Source organism: Falco peregrinus, chromosome 9, assembly GCF_023634155.1.
Source record: "Falco peregrinus isolate bFalPer1 chromosome 9, bFalPer1.pri, whole genome shotgun sequence".
In the NCBI taxonomy this organism is placed as follows: Eukaryota; Metazoa; Chordata; class Aves; order Falconiformes; family Falconidae; genus Falco; species Falco peregrinus.
The window spans coordinates 12,764,069-12,787,195 of NC_073729.1; the positions used below are offsets into that span (position 1 = coordinate 12,764,069).

Genomic DNA, 23,127 nt, shown 5'->3' on the forward strand with positions numbered 1-23,127 from the left:
CCAAACCCAGACTGACTGAAAAATCTGGAATATTTTTACCGTCCTAGGAGAGTCACTGCAAGTTCGGGTACAGAGTAGGATTCAGCTGGGAAGAAGTCAATCATCTTTAGCTTAAAACTGCACAGTAATTTGTCATATACATACACAGTATAGTTAGCTGGCAAGCCTGAAGAAGTGGAATATCAAGCAGAAGATGTTAGTCGGCTCTGTCCATTAGCAAGTCAAAAATCGATTGCTACATGACAGGCATATAGCGCAAGGCCAATTAGAGAAAAACTGGCATAAAATTCAGTGCTGGGGCAAAAGAAGGCAGAGAGATTTCATTCATGGAGAGGTGTTTCCCATCTCAGTGATTCTGATACTTGAACAGAGTGAGGGAATAGTCTTGGCTTTAGGTAAGGAAACTGAAGGATTATTTTGATCCTATAGCAATTAAGAACGAGGAAAGCTAAGCTGTAAGTACAGGCTAAACTTGGGTACCACTAGCTTTGATAATCATATAAATTCCATCCATTTCCACAAAATAAATTTTATTAGATACACAAATACAAGAGATTTACAAATATATTAGTGTTTACAAAGCTGGAGTATAGAAAGTAATCTATCTTTAAAGTCACACACACATATTAGTAACTCTATCTCCAAAATACTGCATAAAAATACTCGGATTACTACTATGAAACTGACCTAGCAGTCTCTTTCTGTCTTTGTCAGAGAGATTTGAATCTTCATCAATAGCTTTCAATAGAGCTAACAGCTCATCTTTTGTGGTCTTCTCTGTATTGGAGCGATATTCTCTTTCATCAAGTTTTTGGCAAAAGGTATAACCTAAAAGGAAGCCCAAAACAGTCAGATAGTTAACAGTGCACTCAACCACCCTTGAGATTCCACAGACACCCCGTCTCCTTCAGAGTTAAATTAGTCATTGCTACAGCAAGTCTTTTTGCATCTTCTCAGTCCCTCCTATTTGGTGCACAACAAGAATGAAAAGTTCAGTTTAAACTGTTACCTGTTATCTTACTAGGATCTTGGCCTTTCTGCAGAGCCATCAGTTTATTGCTGACCATTTTATGCAGTGTCCCTGGGACCTTGAATACGGACAGAAGGCAGTGAAACAGCAGCTTAGAAAAAGGCAGTTCTGCACAAGCATACAAGATAACAAGAACCTGGTCGTTTCCCAGCACTTACCTTTAACACATCTTTTTGGTGATCCACAAGGAACAAGATCAGGAGGTCAGTTTTCCCTCTGGATAAGGTTTTATTGTTGATAATAGCTTTAGAGAATGTTCTTTTCACAACCATCCTGTTGTCACTCTGAAGAATCATGTGAAATAACAACCAGATGAGGAGAATTAGCCTCCCCCTTTAAGAAGGGCATTGCCTTTGTTCTTCTAGAGTCATTGCTTTCCCTGTAGTCACGCATTTAAGTTACAAAACACCTTTCCTGACCAGTATCCAGGATCTCTGGATTTCGGTAAGTGTAAAGCAACACATTAACATTTAGTACACACATTTACCTCCTCCTGTAGTTTGAGCTCAGAATTATGCGCTGCAACAGCCATAAAGTACAGCAGCCTTCTGAACTCCTCCCTGACTTGGCTGTCTAGAAGTTTCAAATAGAGTTGAATAGCTTCTAAAGATTGCTCCATCTTCCCATTCACTAGGGGAGAGATAAAGATACACCTATTGCTACATTTATTTAAATAAATGTTACAATTCAACACTTAAACGAGCCACGAAAGAGAGGTTCCTCTCTCTAAACAGAACTGGTCAAACAAAGCAATTCACTCTCACAAAGATTTCTCACAGGCTGATGAGCGCTGTTTGCATATAAGCTGAGAACATCCCACACCCAGTCTTTTAGTAAAGAAAGGTTTGTTTAGCTAAGGTAGTTAAGAAAGCTCACTTCTAGTTAAGGTCAATTACAGTTCAGCCATCTTGAATGAAACGTGAAATACTGAAAAAGGAAAATGGTTCTGTTCAGAAGAGGAATGACTTCTTCTTGCGGAAATAAAGATCACCCAAGAAATGAAGAAATTATGTCCTAGATAAAGGGGCTAACTTGATGAATGAACTGCAAACCACTTTGCAGAGCTTTGCTAAGTTTTAATTTGCCTTTTACTACGCAGAATACACATTTTAGATGTGTGAATTACTTAAGTGAAATAGGTTGTACTACCCTCCCTTTGTCATGTAGGGAGGAGGAATGGGATATATATGTAAAGTATTCCCACCAACACAGAACAAGAATAATCATCAAGGCAGAGGAGGCTGAAAAATACAGATAATAGGAACAAGATGATGTTAATTGAGGACTAAAAGCAAAAGCTTTCAAAAATTCTATCTAAATATACAATTTAAGAAACACTCATTTTTGTGGAAAAGAGGGGAGGGTTGTGAATGGGGTAGAAAGCACCCACAGAGTTTTAAATTCAGATCATATGGTCTAAATATTAAACACTGGGACATATTTAGATTTCATTTCCCATGGATATTTAATTTTCATGGATACCAACTACTACCAAATTATAGCACTCCAGTTTCACAGCCATTCTACACAGACCTGAACAAAAACTACAAAACTGCATATAGTCAGGACCAAAATTTCAGAGCACAGTCTTCATGACTAGAAATTAAGAAAAGAAGCTTGCAGAAGTCAACCTTTAAGCTTGGCTACTGTAGTAAATACTCAGTTTGTTAGTACATATCTCACAAGCTTAGGAACACAATTTTATTTTACTTACCTAATAGTTCCGCAATTCCTGAATGAATTTCAGACGCATGGCTTAACAGTGGCTCCTTTTTTTGGCCATAGTATCTACCAATGTTTTCAAACAGCAGTAGTTTCCATGTGTCTGCTTTATCTGGTTCATCAGGTAAGTTCCTGCTAATATCTACCACCATATGATCTGGAAGATACTCCAAGCAATCTATTGCTGCTGAGAGCCATTCATCTGTTCTAGAAGACAGAGCAGACAACAGTTTAACTTTGTAGCATTACTGACTGATGCCTTTCAGAGTTGCTTGGGTTGTTTTTCACAGAAAGTAGGTAGACTGGTTTCTCCACTAAAATGAAAACGGCATGTGTAGGTACTTAACTACATTCGAAATTGACAAAAAAACCCAGATGCTTTCCTGACACACTCAGGTAAAATCATAGACATATAACTCTTTGTTAGGTATTTAATCAAGATGAAGAATTAGTAACCCACACAGGTCAACAGTCACAAGCAGTTAAACCTGAAGTTAGCGATGTCCTCTGCCATAGACGTAACTATTGATAAACAAACAAATGCGAACCTTGATCTGATTCAGTTTGGTAAAAATTTTTCAGACTATGGTTTTAACTGTATTTATATACAGTTTCAGGCTCAGTGTTCTTGGCTTTTTTTTTTAATATAGTAGGAGAAACTAAATTATTCCCTCAGTTATTTTTTTAAGGAAAAAATTCAAGGTGATAGTTAAATGCTCTACTCTTCCCTCAACACAGCAATTTTGTCTCTGAATACCACCAAATACACTGGAAGAGTTTTTGAATGCAGTGATGGTATGGCAGAAATTGTCTCAACTACTTCTGGTTTAGAGCTTAGCAACTTAGTATTTGCCAATTATTCCAGTCAAGTCTAACAGGGAGAAAAGTGCCTACTCACATCCTTTCTGCAGTATTGGAGATTGCTACATCTCTAACCAGAGATCGACTGTGTTTTACATCCCTATGAAAGCAGAAAGTCTTTCAAAGCTGCAGAGGTAAGTGAGCAATGAATACTTACTGTGAGTCACTGAAAGCCTTAAGAATCTCTCTGTCTAGGTAATTACTTGTGATGACATATCCAGTTCCCTTCCTTGGCTGTGAAAGCTGAGGTCTGACCTCTTGGTGCTCAAGTAAAGACTCAAGGAGCGGAAGGTCCACAAGCTGCAGCAGTCGAGCAATTGTTTGTTCTTGCCATACTTCATTAATAACTGGGAAGGGTGGAAATACACAAAGCACTCAGATTCAGCACGTGCAAAAAAAGAGATTATGAAAAAGACAAATCCCCTTCCTCCCATCAGTCCCTAACCTAACAGGTTAATCTTACCAAAAAAAAAAAAATAAAATATAGGGTAGCAGAGAATGTGGCCCTCACCAGCTTTAAGTGCAAGAATTAGGAATTAGCTTAGTTAACTGCAAGTGTCAAAGAACTGCATTTTGGATGAGTCTGAAGTACTTTACGTTCTTTGTGCTTTAATTTGCAAGTAATCTTTGTTCTAGATAAGGGATAAGCCTTTTGTTCTAGATAAGTGATACTACCCTTATCACAGCTTCCATAATCATTGTCTGGCTTGAGTTTTGAGTTTCTAGGAAGCATTTGCATTTTTAAGCCAAGGAAAAAGCCCATTAGATCATAGTTTAGTCAGAGAGAAGACCTGAATTGTCAAGAACAGTTTCACACAATACTGAAGGAGCACCAGATGGTGCAGATACACAGTTAAAAACCTAAGGAAGACTTTTAGCTAACAGTAGACTATTGGCCATGATTAAATCAAGCACAGAAGCAGTACAGGTAATTGAGTATCATCAAGAACACTCCTAACTCAAATCAAGCTCTCTACAATTGTGTATTCTTCTCCACCAAATTCAACACTGATTTATTTCAGCTAGAGATAATGGGTCCTGTCTGATGAAATAAAAAGATAAAAACCAATCCCACAACAAATATAATTTGCCTTTGTTATGACATGGTGTTTAAAGCAAAATACTGTGAGCTAGTCCGACTCCCCCTCCAGTCTGGCAGGCAAAGCCTTTCCAGTCCTACAGTTATCTTCTTTCTCCAACAAACAAATGACTGTGACATTATTTGGCTTACCGCGACGGGACAAACTATCCAAGATGTTTACTTGAGGGGTATTTGCAGGCTTTAAACTCAGGTTTTCCCAGAGATCCTCCAAGCTTTCCGGTTTGACAGGAGTAGAGTGAAACAACATGCTCTTCTCATGTCTGAGATTAAAAAACAGTTTAATATATATTACATCCATATATACAGATAACCGAACGTATCATGTAACATACAGATATGGATAACTGTCTGAGATTTAAAAAAATGTTTTCTCTATATTAATATTTATATAATCTCCTCCCCCAGCCTGACACTTTCCTTATCTAAGTCCCACAGGAGAATGTATGGCACCTTAAAGAATTGTTTTCTTGCAACAATTGCATGTGAATGCATAGTTCCTCTCCTGGAACTTGTCATAGCCGGCAAGCAAGCTACCTCAGTTATCACAAAGAAAACCTAAGAGGAGGAAATGATTGAGGGGAAATTATTTTAGAAAAAAAATAAACAAAATGACCCTCTCAAAGCCTCCAGAGTTTTAAGACATTTTTTCTGATGGTGAAGTTAAGACAAAAATTAAGAGCTGTTCTTGAAAAACCTAGAAGGTTGCTGCCCTATAGCAACACCATTCCTAAAGACACGCAGCTTGTTCATGCCATCAGCTAATGCTTTAGAAACCTGTCACCCATGTCTGTGTGTTAGCTGGTTCTTCTCCTAACTGCTTTCATATGCTCTTAAGTAGATAGCATAACAACTCCAACCACAAAATTACTGTTCCTCCCAGTATATTTGTTTAATTTCAACTCTTATAGCTTCTTTGTTTTAGGGCAGTGCAAAATCCTTTTGATGCCCAGTATCTTTGCTATGTACGGGACAGGCTGTATGTATCAGTAGATCTGTCCCCTTCACTAAATAAAGAAAAGTAATCCAATGGATCACTGCCCTGCCCAGAAGAAAAACACTTTCATTCTAAACCAACAAAAAATGAGTAATCTTGTTTCATCACTGCATCTGATATGTTCTAAGTCTGCTTTAACAGCCTTTGAGATGAACATATTTTTTAAATACCACATTTGATTAAAGTGGGTTTAATTTCTTATTAATTCTCCTCTTTCCAAATAAAGATTTGGAACAGTTTGCTTTAGCACTGAAAAAGAGCTAGTTGGGGGGGGGGGGTAAGCAGGTGCTCTCCGTTTTTAATCTCTGCTGCTGGAATTTTCTGATCATTTGGCTGATGCACTGAAGTTCATATTTGCTACTCTGACGAACACAATCAATCACATGAGGTATTTTCTTTTTAGGTCAATACTACTTGCAGTTTTCAAAAGCACGCATTGCTAGAACTATTGCAGTAACTACATGAACATAGCTCCTTGTGAGGACTACATTGGAATATGTTCAGAGGTGAACAATTGACAAAACTGTTTAAGGGAAGTTACTTGGCAAAGCGTCATCTACATAGCAGTGAAGGTTTAGTTGGTACCAGGGTTTTCTTTGCCCACTTCTAACGAGACAGGGAAATGAAACCTCACCATTATGCTTCCCTCAGGTTCTACAACAGCATGCAACAGCATAACAGCCTGCTACCTAGGCTAGGAGCAAGTCATACATGCGTGAAGAAACAGCTGAAAACATTTCAAAAAGCTAAACTTGAAGCATAGTGAAGCTAAGATGATAAAAACACAATTTTTTTACCTGTTTTTGCCTTAAAAACTGGATGGATTACTGGTTTACAGCAGAGCTAGGTGTACAGTGACTAAAGATTATTCCATTGCATTAGCCTACTTGATGCACCTGAATTCCAGTTGGTTGTATTGGTTTAGAGCTGTATAGATCAGTATCTGTAATGCAGTTAATTTCTACCATCCTCCCACCCTCCCCCAAGGCAATGGGATAACAGACACAGAAAACAAGTAACTATACAGGCTGAATGATTTACTCACTTCAGATTGCTGTCTCCTGTCTTCCACCCATAAACATCTGTATAGTATCTACTTGCCCATCAGCCCCAGGTCCTGTAATTGTACAACAGTTTTCCCTTCCCTCCTCAAGAATACATAATATTTTCCTATCCTAAAAAAATTCTTATCTTCACATTCTACGTACTAACCTTTGTGGCGTACACTGCTGGTAATCTTTATCAAGTTCCGTTTGGTTTGAGACATTTGTGAATCTGTAGAGACTACTGCTGCTGTCTTCAAATACAGATCGTTTGTCTTTTCCAAAGACCCTAGTTGAAACAGCCTCAAATACTTTGTAATCCATCAGCGCCTGACATACACGCACTATTTTAGCACGAGAAATATCAACATCCCCAAAATACTTGTTCTGTAGAAGATGGGCAAAGACAACATCCACTGCATCTGAACCAATAAAGCAGTCATGGTAGCACTTCAGGTTCTGGCGACGCTTTTTCACTTCCACTTGAGTTTGAAGTGCGTTGATAATGCTGCTCCAGACATACGTTGCTCCAAATGGTTTCTGTGCCAAGCTAAAGCCTAAGAACAGAGAAAGCACAAAGACTTAATTCATGCTGCAATTATAAAAGAACTGCCCCCTTTCTGGCTACTAGCTTTCAAGAACCTTGTAAGGATTTAAAAATCTTCCAGACTTCCAGTTTGGCTTGGGTTGCTCATGCATTAACATTTAGTTACTTTCTCAGCAAGCCAGTCTGCATGGTTCCAATGTATCTCTCCGGTGGTCGCCCTCACTACAGTAGCCTGAAGCTTTACAACCAGGCCTGCTTTCTCAGCCTGTCACTTTGACACTATCCTTTTGCATGCTCCTCCATCACCTAATGGCTACTACTCCTAAGCACACATTTCCACAAACCAAGAACTAGCTGTATATACTTGTAACTCCCCAGTTCCTCTACTAACACTGACAAAATTATACAGCTGGGCAGGGAAGAGGGAAGCAGGGATGAAGGGACACACCAGAGCCTCGTTTCCCACAGGACTGTGCATACACACAAGCCACCTAGTATCAGTGCTTACCATATCACTAACAACATCAAGAATTCTCAAGACACACTTGACATTTACCCCACAGAACAGCCTTCTACCACCACAGCTCCAACTAAGATTTAAGCTCTGTGTACTCAATGCCACTTCCTTGAGCCAACCAGTCTTCCCTCCCGCAGTAAAACACTGACCTATTACTCATTTACCAAGCTGATTAAGAACGGCATGCTAGAGACAAACAGTTTGACCAAAGGCTAGACTCGGCCTCCACAAGGACTTGCAAACTTTATAAGCATATTGTGTATTTGTAGGTGGCACCTAACTGGGAAGAGTTGCAGCCACCAGAGGCTAGAATTAGAATGTAAGTTTCCCAGGAACTCAGATGAATAATTTATTAAGAAAGAAAGCAGAGGAAAAGGAGCTATACCAAAAGCTGTGGGACAAAATATGGAATGAGGAGTTGGCAGCAATCCCACAGAAAGCCATCTGGGATTATGACAGACCTCAAACCAAATGAATTAACAGTGTAAGGCAGTGTTTAAGAAAAAAACAACATGCAACTCACTCTGGAACACATTACCATGAACATTTTCCACAGAGATGCAGGAGGCATTTTTTCTGTTCTGTTTAGTCTGAAGTGGCTTTAGTTAGAGAATTGTATTCCGATTTTGGGCACTAGAGCTTACTGTTGATCTCCATCTACCAGAGAGCCTGGAAATTAGCAGATTGGCAGGGGGAGGGTGGAAGTTAGGGGAGCAGTAAAGACTGGAGAAAAACAGAAAAAGAAAGAAAGAAAGCAGCTGGGCATAAAACAGCATCTGAACACACCAACACTGATGAAGGACAGCAAGCTACCTCCAGAGCCATTATCAAATAGACACCTGCTTTCTGAAAAGATTCTCAACAGGAAGAAACTGATTCAAAGCCTTGTATTAAAGAAGACTAGGTAGAAACCTTCCAGAGTCTCCAGCTTCCCAAGCTTTAGAAGCGTGGGACAGCCAAAGCACACACTGGCTGTTACTGTAGCCTGATGACACCTTCAGGTTGGCAGCACAAACAAAACTCAACCGAGATTCTCCTTCCAGCACTGCATTTTAATAGCTGACTAGCCTGCTCGGAAGGCGAGAAAAACCCACCCAAGCCCAATGCCACCAAACACGCACCAGCACCAGTTCCTGTTGCTAAAACAAGTATCAACGCATACCACCTGCGACGGTTCTGCCGATAACCGCTGCTTTATCGCCGCTCGCTTCCACACAGAATCTTTCTCTGGGGGAGTGGCGCTCAATGTTAAGGTCACCAGGTTTTACAAAGTTCAGGTGCTCGAGGTGGGACAAGCAGCCCCGAGCCCTTCGCAGCGCGCGAAGGAGCCACCTGCGGGGAGCCCTGGCGCCGCCCGGACACCCACGGCCGCCACCAGCCCCGCGCCGGGCCCCAAGGCCTGGCCACCACCCAGCGGGGTCCGGACAGCGGCGGGGCAGGCGCCAAGCCCGGACGGGCCCCCCCGACGGAAAAGCCGCCCCTCACCGGCGGGGAACCTCTGCGGAGCCGGGCAAGGCGCCCACACGGAGCCCCCCAGCCCGCGGCGGGCACGACCTCGGCCCCCCGAGCCCGCCGCGCGGTCTCGCCTCACCACCTGTCCCCGCCCCAGCGGGTGCCGCAGCCCGCGCCCCCCCGCCAGCGCCCCCCGCCCCGTACCCGGCGGCCTGGCGGCGGGGCTGCAGACGGCGCCGAGGCTCAGAGCCGCCGCCCTCTCCCGCACCGTGGCCATGCCCGCCGACGGCTCCGCGCACTGCCGCGCCGCGCGCCGCCCGCGCCTCAGGGAGCCCGCCGGGGGGCGGGGCCGCCGCGCCCGCACCCATTGGCCGCGGCCGGGCCGGGGGGCGGGGCGCGCGCGGCGGCGGGGTTGAACGGCTGCCCGCGTGCCGCAGTTACCCGGCGTGAGGCGGCGGCGCCGGAGGGGCGCTCAGCGGGGGGCCCGGCACCGGGGGCGGCGAGAGCCTCCCTGGGCACCCGCCCCGCCGCTGCCGGCAGCCGGGCACCGCCTGACTCGCCGCAGCTACGCGGCCTCGGTCCTGTGGCCGTGACCGCCGGCGGGGTCCGTAGGCCGCGGTGGGCCGGTGCTCACCGCCCTCACTGTTGCTCTCACCGGGCAACAGCGCCGGCTGCGCCCGAGCGGGGAAGCCCTGCTTCCGCCGGGCCTGACAGCAATACAGACGAACCCTGCGCTCCCGGCATATGTAGCATGCATCCCCTGCCGTCAGAGCGCAGAACACAAAACCTCCCCGTCTTTACAGGGTAATTTCAACGCATCCAACTGGGCAGCTCCATTTCTCCGTGTTCCCCCGAGGACAGGCCTCATACGCGACCGTGGATGAACAATTAAAACCTACGGCTGACATTTTCCTCTGATGCCTTACGTGAGGTGTTTATTACAGCAGCAGGCATTCTTTATGAGAATGAAATGATAAATTCACTTTCAAGGTAATAGAAGTTGTTTTCCACTTGTCTGCAGGAAACTGCTGAGAGACCCAACATAATTTTCTACAAAGCACAGAGCATTTGAATGATTCAACGACAGTGTATTAAACAACGTACAATCAATCATGTTTTCCGACTGATTTCAGTAGTGTTGACACAAAACCAAACTGATCTCCGTGATACACAAACTCAAGAGTGTACAACACCCATTGCAGACCAAATAATAGCTATTACAAGTGACACAAAAATTCATTCGTATTTCAGGTGATTCAGCTGTTGATGGTATTTTTGCAAAACAAAATCCCATGAAACTTCAGCCTGTTCTATGAGCTTGGTGCAAGCAGGTGGAAAGTACAGGACGCCTGCTGTCCGCTGAAGCTGAGATTAGCCTTTTTTTATGCTTATTTATCCTACCACTTAAAGGTAGGGCACTGTAAATTTGTTCATCGTATACAAACAAACAAGCAGACTTCATTTTAAACTATGAAGAATCAATACAGGGAACTAGGTACCACAAACTCAACAGCAGACAAACATTTCTTCATGTTTCGCTGCCAGAGGAATGAAGTATTTTATAATGGAGTTCTAAGAGTGGAAGTTCTTAAGGTTTTCACACAAAGAAGTCTCTGGGCCCAGAGAAAAAGGAATCTATTCAAACTGAAGCAAAATGCCAGCCTTTGAAAATGAAAGTTCATGTTGTTTTTCAACAATAGGAAGTGACACACAGGGAATTCTTTCTTGGGGAAAGAGGTTAAAAAAAAATATAGTTCCGACTCACAGGTGTCTAACAGTTGCCATTAGGAACCTAACAAAAAATATAACTCATGGGTTAATCAGGATTTCCATGACACATTATTTTATTATTCCCTACTTCTGTAGTAGTTTGATACCAGACTTTTTTTGACACATTGCCAAAATATATTAACTGCAAATCGGTAAATGCCTGAGTTAATTTTAAAAATAATTTATTTTTGCATAGTTGCTGAAATAAAGTGATGCAGTCAGTTATTCTGCAATGGTTCACCATAATATTGGGAGAATTTACAACAAGCAGCATTTTCAAACGGGGGATGTACCAACCAGTTAACAAGAATATTACACCTCACATCAGAGAACGATTTGTCAAAATAGTGCTTGCAGGGAACAGAGTGAACCACAGCTAATGCACAGTGAACTGCTGGTCTAGAAGGTTCTAAGGTTTTTATTCTTGTATTTTATGACTAGGTGATCAGCAGTCTACCCTGGATTTCTGCCTTTGCTTTCATGCTTCCCCACAGTGACCACAACCAAAACACACACCAGTTTCCCTGTGGGCAGATGGCAGCTCTTGGCCAGTCTGCCAGCTGTTGCCGAACAGTATCTGGTATCAAAGGATGTTGAAAAATGATATACATCTTTCAGTGTTTCTTATGGTAACATTATTATAAAATGTTTTCCTAAGGCACATATTTACTTTTATGTAATTATTTATTTATTGATACTTTTCTGTAGTAATTTTAAAGAATGCCATCTCATGCAGCCAGTATGGTCAGTCTTTGTTGGGGTAATTCCTTAGACTGTGGTGGAAAGATCTCGGGGTGAAAGTACAACATGCTGCATTTGACTTCACCTTCCAGTGTTCCCCCCCATTTTAACCTCCATAAAGTTGAACACAGGATGCACAAAAGAATGCTGGTTGCAAGGACATAATTAACATAATTCATCCATCAAATCACTTAGGATCAACTTGGTGGCATTCCTGCATGCGCACGGAACAGTAATCTTGCTCCAAAAGCAGTTCCACTGAAAACCAGACTACGTACACAGACAGATGCTCCTTCAGGCAAATATACCAAAACCTGGTCTGCAGGGTGTAGGTCTGCAAGGGAGATTGTCAACAGCACCAGTGAAGGAGGTTCAATGATATGGAGAGCTTCACTGTTGGCTCTCCATCTAATAATGCTATGTGAAGTTGCACAGAACAACATTTTCGTGACCTAGCTAAGGACTCAAATATTCTTAACAAATCATGCAATCGAGTCCTAATTTGTACAGTTGACTCCCGATTCTTTGAAACTGCTACAAAGAACTTTTATAGCGAGGAACAGCAAAAGAAAAATCTTTGATTTATTTCCAGGTCATCTAGAAATACTGCTACCAACTATAACAGGATTGAGAAAGTGGCCTACATTTTGAAGACTTTACAAACTTAAGTTTTCAAGAATTTCTGAGTCTCATGTAAGAACTGTAGGATTTAATTAGAAGCATACAGCAGAAACAGAATATTTCAAATTCAACAGCCACAATTTCAGCATGTCTGCTGCTCAGGATCTGATTAACTTATTTCAGTTAAGTGTTTGCTCAAGGATAAAGGTGATGATAAAGACCAACATTCAGGTCTTCTCTGATTATGGGGAGAGAGAAGGCAAAAAACCTGTACCATCACAAAGTAAGAAAGTGATGCATACCTTAATGTAAAGTCCTGTCTAGCTTTCTCCACAATGAACTTGGAAGCTCGACAGCCAACCAGTATTTGGACGTGAGAGCACCTGTAATTTCCACATATTCTGGGCACAAATGAAGGTGACATAACTGAATACAATACCTTCCAAAGTAAAAAATGATTGTGTGATTAAATATTTCAGTATAATTATAAAAAAGACAGAAGTTGGAGGCTGTGTTGCCTAAAAAAGATGGAGACATTAATAGAAAATATGGTGGTTTATCTACAGTAATCAATGCTTGGCTGTGTGAGTGGGAAACGTTATATATTCATGAAAGAGACAAAGGGAAAAGGCTGTTGCAATTTCAAAATTTTTAGGAAAAACTCAAAGGACCCCAAACCTGGAAAATAAAATTTTCTAAAACCAAGAAATGTTAAATGTTCTAATTATTATTTGCATTTGAAGTGCCAAAAAATAGAAAAAAACATTGATTTGTCACTGAAAATTGACTAGGAAATAAAGGTAGATCCTTGCAGAAGAATACTATCCAATTTCTTATTTTTAAAAGATTTTAGATCCCACTTTTCTGAAGGATTAACACAGAACTCTGCATTTCCAATTCTAATCTTATATCTCATAAACATGTCAGATTATAGAAGGCTATCTCTCTCATACCAAACTTTTTTCTTTGTATTTCAAATGTCTTCCCATAACAATATAAAGATTAAGTGCATGTCAACACAACTTAAATGTATATATACATAAAATTTTATTGCCATAATCACAAGGATCTATTGAACTCAATCTTTCTGGCTGTTTCTGTAAAAGCATAGCAATTAACAATTACCATAAAAATTCTGAAAAACATTCCAGTTATTTAGAACAATTACTCATTTGTTTTTTCCCCACTTAAATATCAACAATGCTTGTATTCACTGCAGTGCTGCAGTTGATGAAAGGAGAACATTTTAAACAATAACTCTTAAAATGTTGCTCTGTTCCATTCACAAATGGTGACACAAATTAAATTTTGATATATGATTCACTGTCACATAAAGATACTCATGTAGGGGAAAATCAACAGCTTCAGTTACAGAAATTACTATTTTTCTAAGTCACAATGATCATAACATTATCAAATCTCCTCTATTTCACTGCATGACGCTAAAAAGTCCAGTATGATGGTTTTTGATACTGAAACGGCCCTATGAAACCCAGAAAATTCTTTCTTCCACTTCTAATAATCTCAAATTCCAGAAAATTAATAGCTCTTCATACAATATTGGGTTGCAAAAGGCTCTTTGATATGCTAGGCAGATATGAAGGAAGCTGAAAGAGCTCCTGTAGTGAACCTGCCTTAGTAATAAGTAACATCTTCTGCTATTTGCACTAAAGAGCACGAGAGGCTTTCCTGGGGCTGAACTCCATGGCTTGGAGAGGACTGATGCTCTCCCTTACAATGCAGAGCAGGTTATTCACAAATTCACTCTGCCCCGGTTTTCCATCTACATTTGAATTAGAAAAGCTCAGGTAGCAGTAGGTACTGTGGGATACAGTGACGCCACCCTGCAGCACCCCCCCCACCCCCCGTAGCAACCACACCTGCCCCACCATGCAAAGCCCACTTGCAGGTGGCACCTTTGCTTGGGCAAGAGCAGGATTTACTTCCAAAGTGCAAACTCTGATATTTTTATACTGATGTGAAATCCGTAAGGATTCCACCCTTGCATTTTTTAAGAGATTGGAACAATAAACAAGTTCCCAGGGCAGAAGCTGCTGGACGACTGACTGAATCGACAAAGGCTGCATTGTTCAGGAGCGCAATCCTTCCATTCCTAGGCTGGAATACCAATGGGACTGCGGGACCAAGTCAAGCAGGGCAATGGCAAATGAAGGGCAGGGAGGCGAGTGCTGAGCCTGCGCTGGTGCATACTGACCTCCGGTGGAACATGCTGCACTCTGAGTAAGGATCCACACACCGGCTGGGAAGGGAGGGAGCTGGAGCCAGGATTACTTGAGACAGTTACTGTAAGGAAGTGTGCAGGGCGCAAAGACTGTTAGAGATGTCATCAAAAATTCAAGGACAAGCCTCTGCTTCTCAGTCTTAATAAATGCTAAAGAATTTTATCTTAAATGGATTTTTCAACTTTTCCTCCTGCGGAAGTTTACTGGCACTTTCGAGAATGATTATATATTATAACCAGAGATTGATTGCAGCATGTCTAAATGCACACAGGGTGGCATGGTCCTAGCAACACTATTTGGATAAAGACTCTTCACACAACATTAGACTCACTGTTGTCTACACACCAGAAACCCGTTCAGCCAGAGCAAGCACATACAATCAGACACAAATAATCGAAACGTGAGAAGTTCCCACCTGCCCAGCTGGGAGTTATGATTTTTCAGGTAAGTTGCTGTAACTAAATGTGAACTCCTGTACACTGCAACCCTTAACCAAACGCACTAACTTCTATTACTACTGAAAGTGGCTTTAGGTAAGTTCACAAAGAATCAGGGGAGCAGCTCTCACGAGTTTACACAATTCTGGCGGAATAAGCAGCAATTTCCAGCTGAAGCATGGTGAGGTAGTAACTTACACTGATCTACCACAGATAAGTTTCACATCCCTGCTCCCAAAGTGGCACCAGCTTAATGGGACGGAAGGAGCTGATAGACAAGGACAAGGGTGGGAGAGTGGGAACTCTAAATGGATTTGCCAAGCATAACTGAATTCCTGATTTTGACCATTGTTTTGATTTCTTTAGAAAACAGCTACATACCATTTATATTTACACTGAGTACAAGGCTTGTGTTCTAGAGCACAGGATCAGAATTATTGTTTACGTACGCTACAAGCAGGAATCTATAATTCACTTTTTATATTACTGTACAACGTGCAGAGGCCACCACACTCATTTTTTGCCAGGCCCACAGTTTAGGATGGGAAAACAGCCCTAGAAGCATCCTGCTGACAGCTTTGCTTCCCCCACTAACACTCAAAGAGAACTTAAAGAGTTCATGTCAAAAAGGAAGTAAAAATCCCTGGTCAAGCACCACTTATTACCTCTCTATTTTTTTTAACCAGCTAGTTCCAAAATTGTGACACTTGGATTCTCACAGAACATGCGAGCTTTGTCTTCAGCTCCTTTAGTGCAAAGTCCATTGACTGTGGTCAAACAACCTCTCTGGCTATTTAAACAAAATTGCTGGACCTTGCACTGAAGCAAATAAAAAGCATTTGTTTACTCTCTTCTATTACAAAAGCTGTAGGGATACTAATTTCTAGGTGCTGACCAAAAAAAACCTGGGAGGTTTCAGAAACCACCAAGGCTTCTTCACTTAAAAGAACAAATCTAAATATTTATTCTCCCCGAGCTTTGAATGAGTTACCAATTTGGCCTAACCACATGATAAAACACTTGATACTTCAGCTTTTATTCAATTACCATACCATTTACCTTCTGTTGCTGCAGCAAAAATATGTGATATGTAAATAATGTACAGACAAATCTCACTAGTAGCCACCACAGTCAGAAAGGAGAGGATGATGCCAAACAATATAATTTTAATTAAAAGCTCTTGCTATCCCAAGCCCTGGAAGTCTTAGCAGGCCACAGCATGTACTCCCAACAATTTCAAGTAACACGTAGAATAAAGAGAGGCTTAATTTAATCATAAGTTTAACCGAACACACCTATGAAAAAATAATCACAGCATTTAAAATGGAATTTTTAAGGCTAAGCATAATAACAGGAACCAAGAGTAGCTGCTGCCGTCTATAATCTTTATCATATACACAGGATCAGATACACAATTAAAATTCTCCTGTGTGTTAACATCCCTGTGTGTCTAAAAGAAGATAAATACGCTGATTTTGAAGCTGTTATACAAACTATATGATTAATAGCTAACTGCTCAGCATGTTGCATTAGGACTCAGTTACAGTATTTTAAAGTTAATATATTAACTGTATGTGGGATGGAAATTTTACAGTTTAGTTTACTGCTAGCATCACAACTCACACATTTTCATATGACTCCTCACTAATGTGCGTTTACTTGAATGCCCCTCTTCTAATGCCTGTTTCAGTGTATGCTTACCATGCACACATTCATCTGCATCAAGGCAGAAGACTTGAGCCGACCGATTAAAATATTTGCAACTTATTTCCAAATATAATCCCGTAGCTCTGTCAAAGTTCCAATTTGCACAGGGCTGTAGCATTTTTGTTATTTGGAATGATCATAATTCAAACTCTACACAAACAGAAATCCCTTCATGCAATGACACAACCCAAACATAGGGGTTTTTTAACCCTTCACATGGACATCTGAAGAAAGGGAAGTGCCAAACTTACGATATACCTGCGTTTGCAAAAATGAAAGAAAAATTCTTGCCTCGGATGACTGCAACACAAATACTTCTTAAAAGGGCTTTTGCTCTCCTTGTGCTTGTTTGAACATTGACAATACAGGACAACCCAAGTAGGAACCAAGGTCCATTACTACGCTCAAAAATGGATTATAGTAGGAGGCAATGGAAAATCACTGCTTCTATACAGAGATAGACTGGCACATGCTTCACAACTGAAGAAAATCCCTTTTTATAGTGAAACAAAAGGCAGAATTAGGACTAGGCTGAATTAATCTTATAAAGTCACTGTGTGTAACAAAACACTTAACAGCCCTCTGCTAGGAATGTCCACCTGCCACCTGATGATGCTGCTGGGTTACCATTTGCCTTTCGGTCAGTGTATACATTGCAGCACGCCTAATTGAAGCTATTTCCTAACTAGGACCACACCTGACTCCTACGCCCTCTGCTCCTCGATCATCTCCACTCCAAAAGCTCCCTTAGCCTCACTCTTTCCCAATTCTTTTTCCATTCCAATGTCCTCCCACATCCGACCCACGTTTCTCCCACCTTTCTACTCCCTTCTCCCTTAGATTCCTCCCGTATGAACCTTCACACACATATGAGCCCTCCCACCTTATTCTGGGTCTGTTTTTCCTAAAATGAAGGGCCTTAACCGCTTTTTCAGCCCCGCTCATGGGCACTACCCTCTACCCTTTGTGCATCAGGTAGCTAAAAAAAAAGCCAAATCCAACAAAATCTAAACATACATACACATACACACACACAAAAGAAATAGCCCAGTGAACTTTTAAAAGCAGAAACCTAAGACATACCCAGAATAAATGAGATAGGGTATAGCCCTGTGGAAGTTTGCTTGCTTTTTTTCCTGACTCACCTTTTATTTTTCTCCTTTGTAAATAGCTTGTTCTCTGCATTTATTCCTGCGTTCTTATAAAAGATAAAATTAAAAGAATTTTAACACAGTTTTCTTTTCTTTAGTTTCTGGAAATAAAACAAAGATTTGTTAGGTTTTCCTGTAGGAGAGGCAAATAATTAATGCAGAACAAGTTATTCTGATTGCCTAAGATACTTACCAACAAACACCTGGCAGCAGGAGGTGCTGTTCTCTTTTAAAGAGCTGCATACATTCAGCTTCTTGACTTTTTTCTTTTTTAAAAAAAAATAATTATAAATTATAACCTGTATCTGAAACACAGTATCAAAAGCGTCAGCCTCCACACTGCACTTGGACATTCTCTGTGCCCACCTGCTTCCCAAAGCATTTTTTAGAGAAAACAACAATCAACTGCACGGGCAACTGTCTCATTTTATACTCATCTTGGTTTGGGAAGCAGCTCTTATACACAGGACCATTTAAAAAATACTCCAGCCCTTCGGATTGACCTTTCTCTTCCAGCAAGTGGCTCAGAGAAAGCCTGTGTATCTTATGGCCAATATCCACATCATGGGACTTCAGCCCTTTGTGTATGGGAAAAATATTTGCAAGGATCTCCACAGTAATTCACTGGGGGGAAAAAAAGACAAGACTGAAACCCTCTAGAGCACCATTTCTTCCCAGAGGTACACAGAGATGATGTTCTAGTTCAGCAAGAAAGAGAACAGAAGAAAGTAGTATGGCTAAAAACCACCTTAATCACAGCAGTAGTCTCTCTCTTACTGCAGCTGTCTGGCTCCTCACTTATCACATCAGTTTAAGACCTGGCAGATACATTGTGAAAATTAATTCAGAACATTTAGAACCCATAAATGTAAAAAACCAGATCAACCAGACATGCTCAATTCATGCAATATAACGGAAAAGAAAAACCAAAACCCAAACCCTAGAACTGTATTTTTTCATATTGAGATCAGATAATGTAAATAGCCAATTTTTTTCCAACAATCTAACTTTTCAAGACTTAATATTTTAATAATAAACGACTAAGCATTATAAGGTTTTTGTTTAAAAAGTGTTTTCACTTTAATGGGTTTAGTTAATAACATCATGAATGGTACAAAACTGTCCTTTTTCACATTTCCATACACTGTATTACGGACCACCTGAAAATCTGGACTAAGAACGCATAAAGTGTCTCTTAATTAGCCCTAGCTTCATTTTCGCCATTATGTAGAGAAGATATGCAGGAAAACATGCATTTGTTACCAATGACATGTTACTATTAGCTTAAACAATAAGATATGGCAGAACGTGCATTGGTAATGCACAGGTATGCAGTAGGGTAAGAGAAACCAAATGTCAAGTGTTGGCAATGAAATAAGAAATGGTTGATGACACACTGACATTTTGTGACCATAGTATTAGCTTTTCTGTTTTAAAATTGTTTTAAATAGTAGTAAATATTTAAATAATATTTAAAATATATTTCCCTATGGAAATCATTTACTTGGAAGACAGCCTGTAAGATCTGACTTTTTAAAAAGTAGTATTACATTTCGACAATATATGAATACAATACATGCCATAGAACTTCAAAGACCCTAAAGTCCTTAGCCATTTTCAGAAACAGTTTCTCAGTCCAATTTGATCTCTGATTTTTTGCTAGCAAAACTTTGGAAGTAGCTTCTCAAAGAAAACCTGCCTTTAAGAGAAATACTCTATTTCCGTAAAACCAAACCCAATGTAAATAGGGATGTCACACTAAAGGAAAAAAACAGTGGAATTAAACCCCAAATAATTCATCATGCAGTTAGTTTAATTTTTGTTTTGCTAATTCATAGCCTAAGGCGAGGTTTGTTTCTTCCTAGTGCATCTTCTCTTGCAGTCAAATGAGTGCTCAGTTTCCACTGTCGGATGTTAAGAGATGAAAACCTCACTGTCACTTCAAGGGAAGGGGGAGGGGGGAATCGAGGTGTGGGTGCAGAATTAATTACCTAAAATGCAACAAAATAAAGCAAAGTATTGTGCAAAAAAGTAATTTGTACATTGATTTTTTTCTAAGTTTGCTTCAGTATAAAAAACCTCTTCAATCCCAGTAACAAAGCTTTATTTTGATTTATGATCCTTCAACACACTTGAGAGTTCCATGTTTTTACTTATTCAGTAAATTAATAATCCAGCCACCATTTTTGCAGCCCAAGACAAAAGACAGAAGCTCCATTATATTAATCTTTAATAGCTATGGGTAGTTAATTTTATTCAAGACAGGTTTTCCCTGTCTTCTACAGGCACAGTGCTTGTTCAACTGGCCTTGGGAATAAAACAGCCAAAAATAAGCCAGGCCACCTTCTGTGGCAGTGCAGAGCATCCTGGCTGGTTTTCTGTTTCGTTTGTTGTTCTTTTTTTAAAGTAGTTCCTGCTAGAATTACCTTCTTTTTAAACAGGGACAAGCTACTCCAAAAGCCTCTCACTTCTATTTTCAGCTTCTAAGGACTTGGATTAAAACAAGTAGCTTCCTAAAGCTACTTCTAGATTCAGAAATCCAGAGTAAGTGTTCAGTAGCAGTACAGAAATAGTTTAGAAAGCACAGACACCTCTGTCAATTAGTTGCTTTATAGTCATATTAGGAAGGGATGTGTGAGACACCAAGTCTGACGAGTTCTTTACTATACCATCAAGGAGCCAACCTGATCGTTCTCTCAGTCTGCATCCTAACCATTTTAAAACTACAGATGAGGAATTCTCAAACTGCTGTGCATATCATTGTAATGTGACAACAGAACTCTGCCTGGGCAAGTAAATACCTCTCATGAATCTACACACACTGCCAACCACCCACCAAGGGAATACACTAAGTAAATCTGGGAATCCCCACTACTGATTAAAGAGTTTACCAGGCACATTTCTACTATATCTCCAGTGTGCATATTTACATTAAAATAATTTTAGCCAATTGCTACCGATGTTGGTAACTCTGCTGTTTGGTTTCACCATACAAACTCTAGCTCCTACCAGATTCAACACAATACGACTGAAACAACAGCAACTGTGGCTACCCCTCTTTCCGCCATGAAAACGAATTAGCTTCACGATTGCTCCAACAATCTGCACCTTCTTCCTAAACCCAAACCCATCTCACCCTCCTTGATTATAGTAGACATGGCAGTAGCATAATGAGTCTATTAACATGGTAGTGACCTCCCTTTTTAAAGCAAAACCACTACTCGGAGGCTTTAAACAAGGCAGGGGCACATACCCATTTCTGTTCACTGTTGCCTGCATACAAATTGTAAAGGAGAATTATTGCTTTTAAAAGATGACAAGCTTTGGAAATATGGTAAACATCCTATAAGGTTCTAAAACTAATCAGCTAAAATTCTGTACATCCTTTAATATTCAAACCTCTATTTGATTACTTAAGATCAAATCATTCCGTTTTCACATCTATTCATTAAACTCTTCATAGTCCTAAGGTCTAATGAATATTTCACAACTAAATAGGATCAAAACAGATAAGGGGAAAAAAGGTCACATGGCAATGAACATTATTTCATTTGGCCAATGAATAGTGAACCCTGCGTTCTTGGCTGAAATTAAGGCACTAAGTGGCAGTGAAAGGATAGAGGAATGAATTTTTTTTCTACATGATCTGAAAAAAGACCAACATGACTATTTTTTCAGGACGCCAATAGTATACGTATCCATTCTGAATGACTCAGTAAGGCATTCTGTTGGCAAATTTAAAGAAAATGTTCTCCTGATGAGAGCCCATTACATTCATTGTCTGAGTGTGACTAGTGGCACTACTGTTAACAAACTGGAGGGGAAAAAAAAGCTACAAAGATGTCTGAAGACTTAAAAGGCACCAAAAAGAGAACAGCTCTGCAACTGCCAATTCTACAAACAATTATGTAAGCTGTGTTTAACACTGCATATAGTCTATTCAATCATCAATCTTTGTTGACGGAAGATAAAGTGTAGTAGCTCTTCATTTAAACTCTCAGTTAATCAAGTGCTAGTTTAGTAAGAAATTTATTTTCACGTATCAGAAAATAATTGCAGTGTCTAACACAACTACACTTAAAGCAAAACTAGTCTAGTATGCATTATTCTGGTTAACACTGAAGCAAACCTGTATAAACAAAAGGGTTACCTTGAGATATATAGCTTACAATATGAAATCAACATATAAATGAATAGGATTTACTGAAAACAATGGAAAGTGTATTACAAAGATACATGTAGCAATTTTAACCACAATATTTTCTCTGTGAAAAATACAACTATTAGTGAGATAAAATGTACAATTGAAATTTTTTTTCCAAAAGAAAAAAAACACAGTATAAAGGAAAATATTTTTTTTTCTTCAAAACAGGGAAAATAGTTAAGGTCATTGTCTTTCATTACAATATAATTTGACACAAAAAGCAGTCATAGGATTGCACCAACTCCATGTTCAGTCTCCTGAACATGACAATAGTAAAAGGAGTCCATAAAGCATAATGACATTTCTGGATTTTATGATGGCAATATTATGCAGAAAGTGATGTCACTCCGGCTCTGTTCACAAAATGTACAAAACTCTAAATTTGGTGGCCAGACATGAAAAATTAGTTCACCCCAACGCTGACTTTTCTGTTGCTCAGTCAGAGATGGAAAAAATTGTAGTATTTTAAGTGTTGTTATCTTTTTAGCAATAAAGAAAAAAGTATATGTAGTGCATGCTTTATCACTTGTCAAGAATATTTCTGAAAATAAAACTAAGTTATCCAATAGTTTACAAAATAGAAAATAATTCTTCAGGTTAAAAATGTGGTTAGGTTTATGTTTAGTTCCATATCTCCAAAGGACTGATTTCCCTGGCAGCATCACTTTTCCTTAGCAAGAGCCAAGGCACAAAGTTCCGTAAAGAGAAATAAAAATGGCTACAAACAAGAACGCAGTCTGGCATTGTAAAAGAAATCAGAGCCTTTCTCTGAGCTTTCTGTTCCACCAGGTTAGTGCTGTAGAAAAATGTGAGATTTGGGATGCATTTCTGTTATGAGCATTTCTGCTGGACACGATTCAAAAGTTCACCAAACTTTTCAAAAAGATCTTCCACCCATTTTATATTTTTCATGCACAGCTGCACAATGTCTTCCTGTCCTAGATCTGCACTCTTCTTCTGAACAGAAGAAATCTATTTAAAAAAA

General features: G+C 40.2%; 2 protein-coding genes across 7 annotated transcripts in view; both read right to left on the bottom strand.

Annotated features, from left to right (window-relative positions):
• Nucleotides 1-509: 509 nt before the first annotated feature.
• On the bottom strand, nt 510-18,854 carry DEPDC7 (DEP domain containing 7). Of its 3 annotated transcripts, none has more exons than XM_055813655.1 (9): nt 17,933-18,854; nt 6,922-7,309; nt 4,845-4,975; nt 3,771-3,960; nt 2,745-2,959; nt 1,518-1,660; nt 1,189-1,314; nt 1,010-1,088; nt 510-828 (listed from the first exon to the last, which is right to left on the bottom strand). In XM_055813655.1, exons 1-9 carry the CDS (start codon nt 17,970-17,972, stop codon nt 614-616), a joined length of 1,527 nt encoding a protein of 508 aa, XP_055669630.1. In that variant the 5' UTR covers nt 17,973-18,854; the 3' UTR covers nt 510-613. The 3 variants fall into 3 exon arrangements, with proteins under 3 accessions (XP_055669630.1, XP_055669629.1, XP_027634239.2); XM_055813654.1 differs by lacking the exon at nt 17,933-18,854 and adding an exon at nt 9,473-9,595; XM_027778438.2 differs by lacking the exon at nt 17,933-18,854 and adding an exon at nt 8,979-9,286.
• A 3,097-nt stretch (nt 18,855-21,951) lies between these two features.
• The window catches only part of QSER1 (glutamine and serine rich 1), a 46,621-nt gene continuing 45,445 nt past the window's right edge, over nt 21,952-23,127 (bottom strand). For all 4 annotated transcript variants that reach the window (XM_055813653.1, XM_055813652.1, XM_013294488.3 and 1 more), the window contains one exon: nt 21,952-23,114. In XM_055813653.1, the coding sequence (XP_055669628.1) occupies nt 22,974-23,114 (141 nt within the window). In that variant the 3' untranslated portion in view covers nt 21,952-22,973. The remainder of the gene's footprint in view (nt 23,115-23,127) is intronic.